The sequence below is a fragment of the Nymphaea colorata genome, chromosome 10, assembly GCF_008831285.2.
Source record: "Nymphaea colorata isolate Beijing-Zhang1983 chromosome 10, ASM883128v2, whole genome shotgun sequence".
In the NCBI taxonomy this organism is placed as follows: domain Eukaryota; kingdom Viridiplantae; phylum Streptophyta; class Magnoliopsida; order Nymphaeales; family Nymphaeaceae; genus Nymphaea; species Nymphaea colorata.
The window spans coordinates 22,523,644-22,536,556 of NC_045147.1; the positions used below are offsets into that span (position 1 = coordinate 22,523,644).

At 37.8% G+C, this 12,913-nt stretch overlaps 2 protein-coding genes across 2 annotated transcripts; both read right to left on the reverse strand.

Moving 5' to 3' along the window:
* Positions 1-2,896: 2,896 nt before the first annotated feature.
* On the reverse strand, positions 2,897-3,426 carry LOC116262379 (calvin cycle protein CP12-2, chloroplastic). The gene has a single exon (XM_031641693.2). It carries the CDS (start codon positions 3,355-3,357, stop codon positions 2,974-2,976), a length of 384 nt encoding a protein of 127 aa, XP_031497553.1. The 5' UTR covers positions 3,358-3,426; the 3' UTR covers positions 2,897-2,973.
* Positions 3,427-5,045: 1,619 nt separating this feature from the next.
* LOC116262376 (bifunctional TENA-E protein) lies at positions 5,046-8,888 on the reverse strand. Its single transcript, XM_031641688.2, has 3 exons — positions 8,469-8,888; positions 7,273-7,496; positions 5,046-5,759 (listed from the first exon to the last, which is right to left on the reverse strand). The coding sequence occupies exons 1-3, from the start codon at positions 8,589-8,591 to the stop codon at positions 5,435-5,437; spliced, it is 672 nt and encodes a 223-aa protein (XP_031497548.1). The 5' UTR covers positions 8,592-8,888; the 3' UTR covers positions 5,046-5,434.
* Between the last annotated feature and the right edge of the window lie 4,025 nt (positions 8,889-12,913).

Below are 12,913 nucleotides of genomic sequence, written 5' to 3' on the forward strand. Positions count from 1 at the left end.
TTTTCTAATTACAACTCATTATGAAACAAGAATGGTTTAGTGGGTTGCTGACAGTCTATTCAGAAGCAGTGTTCTCTGTTTCAGATTATGTATTAAAGGGATAATATTTGTTGTTTTAGGCGGAAGATGGCTTCTTATCTAGAAACTACCCAGATATTAACTGGGTTTCACAATTTCCAAATTTCTGTAGGTTATCAATATATTGTTGGTTGTTATCGTTTTATACATTGTCGATGTCTTGTTGGTTGACTTTGTTTATTGTTTCTTTTGGTTTCCATTGCCTACGGAGGTTCTTGATTTAGTTCATTTAGCATCGACTACAGCCGAAAGCATTCTTATCATGAAGAGGATGGGATAATCTATAAGAATATGCCTTTCTGTTATGGTTCATTTGTCTGTTTCTTAAGGCAATTTATTACTTGCAACTGCAGTTCCCATATTTTAGTTCTACGCTCTTGTCATACTGGAAAGACTTTTGGGAGTCCAACATCACCATTATCGATAGAAAAATCAAGCGTTATGGAACATATGGTTTTCTCTATGTTCTTGATATACTAGTCTATTCTTCTTTATTTCTACCGACGCTTATCATCGTTTGTGTGTCAATGAGTTGTACCTGTGCCGTTTGCATGTAAGCTAATAAACAACTAAATGACTGACCAAGCATGACCTACGCCATTAAGGAGATGAACTGCTTCTGTTCTTTAAATAGTGCGCTACAAACTCTCAGATATTCTTTTCTGTGAGTGCTCAAGATCTCAACTCCTACGTGGCATAAGTCTTGCTGTAAATTTATTGATAGTGAGGAAGGGCCTGGTATAAAAATTCTCTAAGATTCTCTTCAGATATGCGAGTAATTCTTGTGGCAGACCATAATTTCTCTTGAACCTTATGGCAAAGATTGCCCTCATGATCAAGTACCGGATATTAGTTTGCCAATTTCTCACCTAACGTATGAAAGAAGTTTGCAAAAGATTAGCTTTGAGACCATCTAAGCATTATAAAGAGTAAGAGCAAAAAATTGCTGTTGCTAAACTGCAATATCCATGGTTAAACAAGGAACTGAACCCAGAACTTGCTCATGCTGACGTCCAACAGGATGAACTCGAAACCAAAGTGATGCGTTTTGCAATAAGAGATTTCAATTCCTTTCCAGTTTAAAAACGATCTGGATACTGCATTGTCTTGGGCAGTGAAAGAGTTGAGTTTACCTGCCCAGGAAACTTTCTGGTTAACTGGCTGGTTTTTTAGACAGTTAAATCTGGTTCCATAGGCATGTAATATTTTTGTTAAGCAGCTTTGCACAAGATTTTGTTCATTTCAATAATTTAGATGTGGATGCATCATGATTGATGAGGAAGATGGTACTAGAAAAAAATGAGCATGGAACACAATTGGGGCCGGTTAAAAGATATAATGTCTTCATTTCTAGTCCTTTGCAGAGGTGGAACCGAAGCTGCAAGGGTAAGTTAAGATCTGCCAGTCTAGGGGCCTGAGCTCAGTGTGGAAGTAGGGGGATTGAGAAAGCAACGGTTCTCTGTGGGTTTACTTTGGTTGGTGGTATTGGATCTACCGTGCCCTTGAAAGCAGACAGCCGTCCTCTGCGTACTCTAGTATGCGTGAAGCCAAAGAGATAAATAAAGACTGAGCTGCTGGGAAATCTCAGTCATCTTCTTCTCTTAGATGAAATAGCTACCCTTTATTTCTTCCATCGCTCAGTCAGTTAGTTCTTCTGTTTGAGCAATTAGGATCCTAAGCGTTTTTAAAGTTAGAAAATAAGAGACAAAAATAGTTAAAATTTTCAAATCACAGGACACTAAAATATGCACATAGCATCAGTAAAAGAGCTAACTGCGCATAATTAAACAGTAGTAATATCTTTTGATTGGCAATGCTTTATTGTTCAGAATATATTTTGTTTGCCACGGAAGGCAGAACGTCTTAGCTGCAGGTGCAGTAGCCGGGCCGGGATTCGATTTGTTAATACCTGATTAGAGGGCTTACTGAATCAGTTTTGGCTGGTCTGGTTTTTACTAAATCAGTCTGCTCCCTTTGTTTGTGTGTGTGAGTGTGTGTGTGTGTGCATGCGTTGCAACCACAGACATTTGCACTGTCAAAGATCTCTTTTTATCAGGTTTGTGTCTCTGGCGAAATCCGTAAGATTTAACTGAATAGTCTTGATTAAATATTCTCTTAATGTCTTCTCTGAGATAATCGAATTCGGACTGTGGAGATAAGTTTTTGCTCCTAACTGAAGGAAAGCATCTAATCTAATCAAAGTATATTATGCTAGATTTACAGTTCGACCTTGGGAAACAAATCCAAACCATCTGAGTTCTACTTACGTTATCATTATGAATTGGGGAGAGAGAGGAAGAAGCATTTAACTGTAAAAAAACATGCGCCTTTTCATGGAAGGTTCTTAAATAAATTTTTGTGGGGAGTTTTGATTTTTCAGAATTTAGGTGTTTCTCCTGTTGGCGTGAAATAAGCACAAGTTGGTTCTTTTCAATAACGGTACGGATACTTCTGCCGGCAACCTGACCTTCTTCATCAATACATGCTGTTCATATAGCACGACGAATAGCGGCATGAACTGATCCTAAAATCGAGAAGGTTCTCTGCATGACTGAAGATCTAGAATCACAATCCTGTCCTATGATGAATATTTTAGCCCTTTTAGATCTGAGCTTTAAACTATTCAAAAGATGGCTTTTCACATAAAACAGAAGTATATTAACCTATCAGATATACAAATTAATGGTACAAATATATGAAGTTCAAACTACTGCTGCTTACTATTTATTGCCTTGTGCACCATAATTTATTGATAGGCAATGACGATCCCATAATTGTGGAAAAGCAAAAGTAAACGGTAACTAGAGGGAGGGAGAGAGAGAGAAAAAAATATATTATCATTTTTCATCTAGAGTGATAAACTGCATCGACATGCCCAACACGACCAACCAACTCTCAGTCCTCATATGTGCGGCACTCCTCGGTCGAAGGATTGTCCTTGCAGAATGCCTCCAGTGGATCTGCGTCGATCTCCTTCTGCTTCTGGCGCGCGTCGCTCGCGGCGGCGCTGAGTTCCTCCACCTCGTCCCAGGCGGCGACGCACTCGCCGCTCGCCGGGTCGCCGGCGCAGGCTTCCTGCGCGTGCTTGATGCTCTCCTGCACCGCGTCGGATATGTTCTGCTGCTGGGGCGGTGTAGCCCTAACATGCAAGGCCAACCTCCTAGCGCTCATTCTCAGGGGAAAATTCACGGTGGCGAGAGCGTGAAGCCTCTGAACCTCTGGCTTAGGAGCTGCCCACCTGGTGTTTGGGAGAGTAACACTGGTTATGGTGGCCGCCATTGTTGCTCCTTTTCCTCCCTCTTCCTTGTTGTGCCTTCAAATCGGTAGTCAAGCAAGGCTAGAAGCTCCAAGCAGCAGGGAATAAAAAGGAGATATGGTTATGAGCGCAGTCTTTTGGAGACACACAATTCTTATCAGTTGTTGCCAAATAATATGATGCCACGTTTGCTTGGCAACTTGATTTTTCTCTAGGTTTGGTTGCCCAACTGTAAGAATGATATCGGCCCAACTGATACAATGTGTTCGCATCGCTCGGTATGGGCGCGTATCGTCTTATATTTTTTATTTTTAAAATTTTAAACATAGTTAAAATATTTTGCATGGATTGGGAAAAATAAAAAATTATTAAAAAAACTTATATTTAGAGTCTCCCTTTATCACAATATAAAAAAACAGGCTTCCATAGCTTCATTTTTGCTAGCAACTGCCGAGCCGAACTGAACTGGGGCATATCATCTTGGAACATGTGAAAATTTAAGTTGTCGTTTTGAGTTTCAAATTAGTGTTCCTATGTAACTCAGCTAGTATTATCATTTCATTCAACTTGGGCACATACATGGCATGGCAACACCTATTAGAGAAAAGAAAAAATAGGGAGGCTTAGATACGAGATTATAGCTAATATACAAGTACCTAAATGGAATTTTCATTTTTTCCTTGTAAAATATCTGTTATCATAATTTTGACATTATCCTTTTTTGGTGTGGAAAAGAATTATCATGGCCAGGAGCTAGGGAGGAGCAACAAGGCTGAAGCTTTCAGAATCCAAGTTGATTCCTCCTTGTGACTCAGACCACAAATTTCCAGAATGAATCTTCTTCATGGACGCAAAGAATCCTATGGGAGCTTAAAGACAAGCTCAGCCCTTAGCCACAAGCTCATAGCCCTCATATAGATCATGTTGTGTAGATGCACTTGGCAAATATCTGTATTAGTTTAGAAATATCATGATATTCTTAGACGTGACGTGCACGGGAACTCCCCTAACATGGGGCCCTAAGTTCACGGCCGAACATATAACCTGCTACATATATGTTTATGGTTCTGATGTTTATCCGAGATTTCAATCCAAATTTGGATATGATTAATTCGAGTTTATAAGAGAGTCTGAAATTTGATCTGTAATCAAATTTGGATTTGGTACCATCTTTCCTTTTACAGAATCCAACAGATGTCTGACTAGAGTGGATGGTTTAAGTTACATGCAAAATTACTCATTCTTTGGTATTTTCACAAAGAACTGCCTAAAGTTTGGTAAGATACAATTAACAGCCTAAATTTATAAAGCAATCGACAAACATAAGCTTCATACATGGAAAATATTAAAATATATTTAAGAAGCCATTTTACTTTACTTATTATCTTTAAATATTTACCACAATCCACATTTTTTTGGCTGCCTTAGCACGATTTCATAATTTTTTTGGGTACGGTTGTCTGGAAAAAAAAACGTATTGAAAATAAGCGTGCGAGAAATGTGCATTCGTTGAAAGATCGACTTAAAAAAACGGTGATTTGTAAATTTCTTTTTTGAGGAAATTATCATTTTTTATCAACTAAAGCAGTTTTCTCAAATATATTGAACATTTTCTGTTCATGCAATGTTTATCTTAATTATTATGTAAGTTTAGGCAGTTGCTCGTGATTTCTCAGACATTAGGTGGTTATCTATAAATAAGCAAAAAAAGTGCTATTCATAAATTTCTCAAAATTAAATATCTAAATGTAGACAAAGCTGTTCTTTGACATGTTAATAATATGACAGGAAGTGGTGTTTTCAGAACATGTCATTGTATCTTCTCATTGTCTGGCTTTATAAGACTTCGCAACAAATGGTTGTAATTCCATAAAGGCTTCTTCTTCTTCTTCCTTCGCTGCCAAGTCTCCTAAAACTGAAGATGCGAATGCTCAACAGGGTGCAGACACATTTTCATTAACCAGGTGACATTTTTACTCTGCACAGCTACGAACTTCGTAACAACTTAACCACAGGGCTCATCACCAGCAGAAGCAGCAAAAGCATCACCATCATCATAGACGTCGTCATCATGATCATTCTCTTAATGGTCGACCTTCATCAAGAAGTTTGAGCATCACCGTAACTCATGTTCCAAAACCCAACTTCATTATGAAGAACTCTTACAAATGCTTCTTCAGCTTCCCTCAAAACATCCTCCTCTGCCTTCTCTAGACAGTGATCGGCAATGGACTGAAGGGAACTGCAGTAATGCTTGAAACTGCTGTTTCCCCATCGCTGGCACGTTTCAAGCAAGTCAGCTGGGGTCTTTGAGCCAGGTTCCAAACACAGCTCGAAACTTGTTTGATACACCATCTCAATGGCCCAAAATGCCGTAATACATGCAGCATAATCCACCTCTGGTTGCATCAAGTTTCCTAAAAATCTAAACAACAAAAACAGGATGTGATCAGTTTACCAAAAAAACGAATTAAGGAAATGCTTATTTACAGCCATTATAGATTATAAAAGTAAACGACATGCGCTCATCTATCACAGCAAAATTTATCAATATGCATTTGCTTGAGCTGACGCCAATATTAGAAAATCAAAACTACTGAACCTGGACAGACAGCTTCAGCAGAGAATCAATTACAGAATGCCACATTTTACCAGACAAAACAGAAAAAAGTTAAGTATCCAATAATGAGTATAAGGATTGAAACAGAGAGGACATTTTCTCAACAAAAAGATCTCATGCCCACTGACAAAAGTGAGTACTCAAATAATCCTCATATCTGCATCTTCATTGGTGCAGCAGGGTGCACTTACCTTTCAAGTTTCACCAACTTTTATGACTCCACTGAACTACAATTCCACAAAATGTAATGAACTATTGCAACTTATATTTCTTGATAGGAAGAAATACTGAAGTTAAGGGATATTTTATTCAGGGAAAATACTGGATAAGTTTTAAAAAAGTACAAATTACAAAAATATATAAATAATAACGCACACACACACACACACATATATATATATATATATTCACACGGAGACACACAGTATCATGAATTTATTGATAGATACTATATTTTTCCCTTGACATTGCATGAGGATCATCAGATGGATTTTTGTAGCAACGAATTTACTTCCCAAATTTTGACGAAGCTGTATGCAGTGTCATCTATTACCAGTCATTTTCATGGCATCTGATCTCCTCTAAATCTTACACATTAACAGCCATTATGTCAGACAGAGACCCCAAACAAAACAATGAAGAAGGAACAATAATTTGAGAAAAGATATTGGAGTAAACTTCTAAACAGGCCTATAGTACATGTATTGTTTCTGTATTCAGGCAATCAATGTACATAAGATGCAATTCCGAAATGTTATATCCCCTGTTGACATGGAGGAAGCTAATGGAATTGGACTCCAAATTAGTGGAAGTCCAAACGTAGAAACACAACACCACAGATCAATTTATTGGTCTTTTTTAAAAGCTGAACTCTACTGAAAATCAGACGAAGAGTAAAATGGTGAAAAAGGTAACAGACGTTATAGCTAAATGCCCAGTAGATTTTTCATTTTAACAAATTACATTTCTTTGAGGTTTTATATAAAATGAAATACTTGAATGATTGGTTACAAAGGTCCACTTGGGCAACAAGTTGTAACAAAAATGGAAGAAAACTATGAGAAAGCCTTGAAAACAATAAATTCTTGGAACATTATCCTACTTCAACAAGGAAAAGTAAAATGACCTACATGCTCATATGCCAAAAGGACGATGAAAAGGTGCCAGTATATGAAAAACAAAGGAACTTGTAATCTAACCATATTAATTATATCTTCTCCTTAGTTGCAAAAAAATCTGCCACACACCTTAATCATGCAGCTATTGCCATTTGAAGTAAACACTAATTATAGATCAGCAGTAACTAGACACAAATTACCTGCAATACTCTCTGTTTGGCTCTTGAGCAACAATACCGGAAATTGAAACATCCCATTTGGATGCTTCCTTCTTAAACCACGAGATCTCATCATGGAGAGAGGCCAAACCACCCAGTATAGTCTCCATCTCACAACCATCTGGATCACCTACTTGTTTGCATGCTTTTAGAAGCACACTGGCCACAAAAGGAACAAATTCCCTAACAAATATGTAGTCTTGTGCCTATATAATGCCAACCATCAAGAACCGATTCTAAACATGAGCAAGGAGAATAGCAATAAACATGGAGATCACTCTCAAAACATTCCACATGAGATGTAGAGCTAGCACTAGAACATACACAAGCAAGCAGAATTCTGAGGTAGAATTCGGCATTTACCAATGTTCAGAATAATGTGATGGAAACAACTAAATTTAGAAGTCATCCTCGAACTTAAGAATCAAGCCTAAGGTCAGGTTTAAGCAACCATCAATAAGAAGAATAAGCATAAAAATGATGACCAACACCAATAAATCATTTCCAAATAAACATTGAGAACTCAATAAAGATAAAGGTTATTGATCATACAATGACAGGTAGAATATTCACAACCAAGAAGAGTGCACGAAAATGACAATTACATCGAAAAAAGTAGATTAGAGCAAGCAGGAGGGACAAACATCGGAAATACATTACAAAGAAAAGCTATAGGCTAATCTAAATAACTAAAATTGAAGCTATAGCGTACAACGCAGCAGGCAGAACATTCAGAACGAAATTAAGCAACTCCAACCCGAAGGTAGGATTAATCTTATAAGATAAAGGAACAGAATGAAAAACAGGCAAAAAGAATTCAGGGAGGATCTAAGTCAATGGTAAAAGCGTAAAAAAGATTTTGACCAATCAGCCCATCATCAACGAAAATGCAATTGAACATAGAAAGAGTAGGGTTTAAGCAGCCACCAACCCACAAGAAGAATAAGTTTAAATATGATAACCATCGTCAAGAAATTACGTCCAAAATGCAGTGTTGGAGCAAGAAGATGAACAAAATGCCTAAAATTCACCAAAAAAGAATAGCTTACAGTCTAAAGGGAAAAACTGCACTCTAAGAAAGAAATACTATAATTAAAAAACTTGGGTAAGGATTTTCTCTGGAGGAACAATGTAGAGAATAACATAAAAACCAGAACTATAGGTTTCTGATAAATTACGAGCCAAGTCTTGAATGACGAAGGGTTTATGGTGCCTTGCTTGATGCTTAGGATGAAAGGGTGCATTGTTGCCTTCACAAAGGATTCATGGTGCTTCTGCAACCACGACTCCGTGATCCCCATTGATCCACAATCCGTCTTCTTTCAATTGCTCTTTCCCTCTAAATTCCGGAGATTTTTCTTCCTTTTTCCCTCTTTTCAGTGGTTTGGAGATTAGGGTTGAATCGGACACAGGGTTCACATTTGAACTTACCAGATCCTCCCTGAGTTGGCCCGTTTGGTAAGCGCGGGAAGGGGCGAGGGAGGAAGCTCGTGGACCTTCTCTTTATGACGATTTAGTCCTCAGTCCCCCGCAGAGAGGACGATCGACCAGGCAATCCCGCCCGTCCACCGACCGGAACGATACAACGGGTCGTCTACAGATACTGGTCCAGTTAAGCAAGATTTGTGTGTCTTTCGATTTTGATATCTTACCAAAATGCACTCTCAAGTTTTCATGCAATAACAAGATATGCTTAAAATTTTGGACTCTTACATATTAAAAGACAGTTTTGATTTAATAATATGTTATGTTACCATCGCAGGTGCAAAAAATAACTAAGATGATGAAGCTTTGTCACATGTCATTAGTTATATCATATGTTGCTGGCTGTTTAAGTATTTCACTTACATTAGTGGAATGATATAAAAAATAATCCACCTTGATTACTTGTATACACTAGGGATTAAAATAAAAATAACTAAAATGCTCTTCCCGCTAAAATAGTAGTCTCCCTATAAATGTAAAAAATAGAATGTGAAAAAAAGGTGTCCTCATTAAATGACAAAGTTGCCCCTCTGATTTGTTTCTCTTGGAAAAGAGATATATTAACTTTTAGTTCACCTTTTTCTTGACTCTCGCCGGACGACTTGATTTCAACTCCCCTAAGGCCGCACGTATTAACTTTGGAAGCCGTGTCAATGTAAGATCATGATACATTAGATTTTCACCTTCCTTGACTCTCGCCGGACGACCTGAATTTTGTTCTACCAAAAACATAACATATAGATCATGCGTCCTTACAATAGGTCAAGTATTTGGGTTTGGTTCGGAATAAATTGTTGCAGAACTTTGTTTGATGATAAAATCAGGATAGAGAAACTCGTTTTGACGCTAAAATTAGGACCTGGACCTAATTTTAGAGTTATCCGAACGAAGCTGTTAAAGGTGAGCATGTTGAATCCGATGGAAAATCTGATCGGTCTGATCCAAACGAGCTGTTAATTAGGAACTTATGTTCATCTATGTCTTAGACCATAAAAGTATACTCTATGCGGCGATTTTGTTGGCTCAACCTCTTCGAATTCATTGTTGACGGCTGGAAAGAGAACTTCTGGGATTTTCATTTCCAATGAGATGGAGCCTTATTGATGCGAGCGTCATGGTTTGAGTCTCCTCCATTTTCCGTTCTCGTTCTTTTTTTTTCTTTTTTGGGGGAAATAATTCGATAGGTAAACTAATAAATTGAGGTTAAGTTAATCGGGTGGGCAACCCGTTTGTGACCGCAAGAGTTCCTCTTTGGATCGATATTCAAGTTTACACAGGGATTCTCTAATTTCTTCATTTGATATCTTGCCTACCTTCATTTCTACTGTTATCGTTCTTTTTTGTTGAGTTTTGCGTTGGATTTATTGGACTTTCCATGGCATTGAATTCTTGTTTCTGTTTTTACTGAAATATTTTCACGCCCATTAGAACAGAGCATTATAGGGTTGTCCTTTTCAATTTTCCCTTTCTATGCGGATGGTGTAAGAAGCTCGAGTGAATCGAGTGAATATTCTTGGATCAGGCGTCTGCAATGAAAGCAGCGTTGTTGAAAGAATTGATTATTTGCATGGGCTGACGTAGAAAATCTTCCTTCCTTAAAATTTAGTTTTAACGCCCAGCTTTTGATCGGTAGATTCTGTTCTTATGTGCTGATTCCTTATGATTCTAGAGCTTCTTGGTCTGAAGGATACACGTTTGAGACTCCTGAACTTGCACCCTCCCATCTCTCTACAGCTCGTCTTAGAGGACGTGGCTTCTGCTATTGTTGTTGTGCTTTTAAGCTGTTAGTGGTATATGAAATGAAGTTATTCCTTGCGAATTTTCTTGATGTTATTGATTTCGCAGTTGTATCGCTTTTTCCCTGGCAGTTCAACTTTCTTAATTTTCTTGATTTAGAACTTCCTTTATCCTTTTCTGGTAGATCCCCAGGGAATTTCAGCGACTCTGCGATTCTGGAGATTAATGGATATTCAGTGCAATGCAAAGAACGAACTGATTTATATATGTAACCAGTTCCTATTCTGGGGCTGGTCTGACTAGACCAAACATTGTTAATGGTTTTCTCAAAAGCAATCATGCAGATGGGATCTGTGACGTGTATGATGAGTTTTAGAATAAAAAAGATCAGAATATTGATTTTAAAATCTTATCAAACATTATCTACACATTTAAAAAATGTCATTTTTTATAGATTTATAGTGTTCCAAATATAAATATCAATCCATAGGGTAGATTACAGAAAAAATGAGTAGAGAATGTTAAAAAGGAAAAGAGTAAGCCAGTCCCAAATCGGGATTGGTTGGACACACAGCCACACACATTGTGGCGAAGCCCGAAATTTTAACTGGAGGGTCAATAATCTAAAACTTTCATGTTTGGAGAGGCACCACTATATATAAATAGTCAAATATTTAAAGGCTACAATGTAAAAATAAAGATATTTTGTAGGGCTCATGTGGGCAATTGCCCACACCAGACCACATGTGGCTCTTGTTTGCATATATGGCTACAAGTTGCGTGTGAAGACTGCAAAAGTAGTTGAAATGGAAGTTATGCGTTTTATTGAATCACTAGATTGCATGAATCAGAATCCACTGTATACAGCTATATTGCATTTGGATGACGATTTGTCATCCATTCGTTTTTTTTGGGTGATAAAAAAAAAAGAAACAGATTTGCTGCATGGCCATCTTCCGCTTCCGATGTGGTTAATGATACAATGCCTTGCAGTTTGATAAGTGACACATCATTTAGTTGTTTGCTTGGTGATGTTATTTCTTAGTTATTTGGTGAGTTCAACAAACAGAGCTTCTCTTTCTTTTATCGTCATGGGCTGCTATATCTGCTGGTGTCTGAATTCATCACCGTTGCTTGATATGAAATTGCTTTTCTGGTAGATTCTGCTAGCTTTCCCTGGTGCGTCCACCATCTGTAATTTGTAGCTGCCATTTTCATTACCAATTTGTTTGTTTTTATTCTACTTTTCAACATGGTTTATGTTGGTTACAACTTTGGTGATATGTGTTAACCACTTGGCTACAATATCTACTGTTTATTTGGTTTGTTACAGCAGTATATTCTCCAAGTATTGTCGATTTTAGGCTTCTTTATGTCCCTTTCTCTCTTTGTAAGTGCTTCCATCTGAAGCATGCTTTTTGATGTTCTTCTAGAAGGTCATTTATTTCAAACTAAGTACCTACTTTAATTATCATTTTAATGCATAGTTTGTGGCAAAAAATTTGACTTGGAAGAGGCGCAACGAGTTGTATAACAAAGGTTATGACATAGCCAGTGTGTGCTGATTGGTTCGTCACAGATGAACACCATATGGTGGTATCCATCTTTGAGGTGCTTAGGATGATATTATCATCCAAGAAGTTGTATACTGTTACATGGTGCGTATTTCCTGTATAGGATGAGGATAGAGGACTTTAATGTGGGACCAACCTGTAGGAGAAAGCCAGCCCAAAGAATTCACCATGGAGGATGTAGAATGATGTTGTCTCTTCGTGCTCATGGTGATGTGTTGATGACTTTGCGTGCTTCACTGATTCTGACGGTCAAAAAATCAATTCTGTTCTCGTCAGCCAATACAAGCAAAAGGGGAAACAAATAACTGTTAATTCTGGCCTGGTGGAAACACACTTGTCAAACATGTACTTAAGGAGACTTGCTTTGGCTGGCCACCCTTTTCATTGACATGAATTTGGCTTTATCGTAAAAGTGAATGCTTCTCAAGGGTTGCTCTTTCATTCAGGGTGGAAGGTATCTCTGACAAGGACGCATTATAAGAGGAAGTATTTTCATCCCCAGGAGCATCAGTGTGGTGTATTTTTGTTAAATCTTCTGGTTTCTCAGCTTCTTGTATGCAGTTTTTCATTCCGCTCACTTTTAGCTTCATTAGATTCAAATCCGTCTCATTGGCATTTATTACTAAATAGTATGGCATTCCCTATCCTTTTTCCTTCTTTCTCAGGGACTTATGCGTTTATTTTGGCATGTTATATTCGTCGGAAATTTGTTCAATGAAAGTCACTCTTCCACGGTATTCTTTGCGTGCCAAGTGCGTAGATGTTGTTGTAAACAGTGTAAAATAATAAAATAGAGAAAGGTTGGTGATGAAAGAAAAGAAGACCTG

Excerpts from the sequence above, each read along its gene's own strand:
- LOC116262379 (XM_031641693.2), bottom strand. The coding sequence starts at position 3,357 with ATGGCGGCCACCATAACCAGTGTTACTCTCCCAAACACCAGGTGGGCA.
- LOC116262376 (XM_031641688.2), bottom strand. The coding sequence starts at position 8,591 with ATGGGGATCACGGAGTCGTGGTTGCAGAAGCACCATGAATCCTTTGTG. Across the intron at positions 7,497-8,468 it reads CGTCATTCAAGACTTGGCTC|GCACAAGACTACATATTTGT; the intron begins GTAATTTATCAG and ends GGCATTATATAG. Across the intron at positions 5,760-7,272 it reads CCAAACAGAGAGTATTGCAG|ATTTTTAGGAAACTTGATGC; the intron begins GTAATTTGTGTC and ends TTTGTTGTTTAG.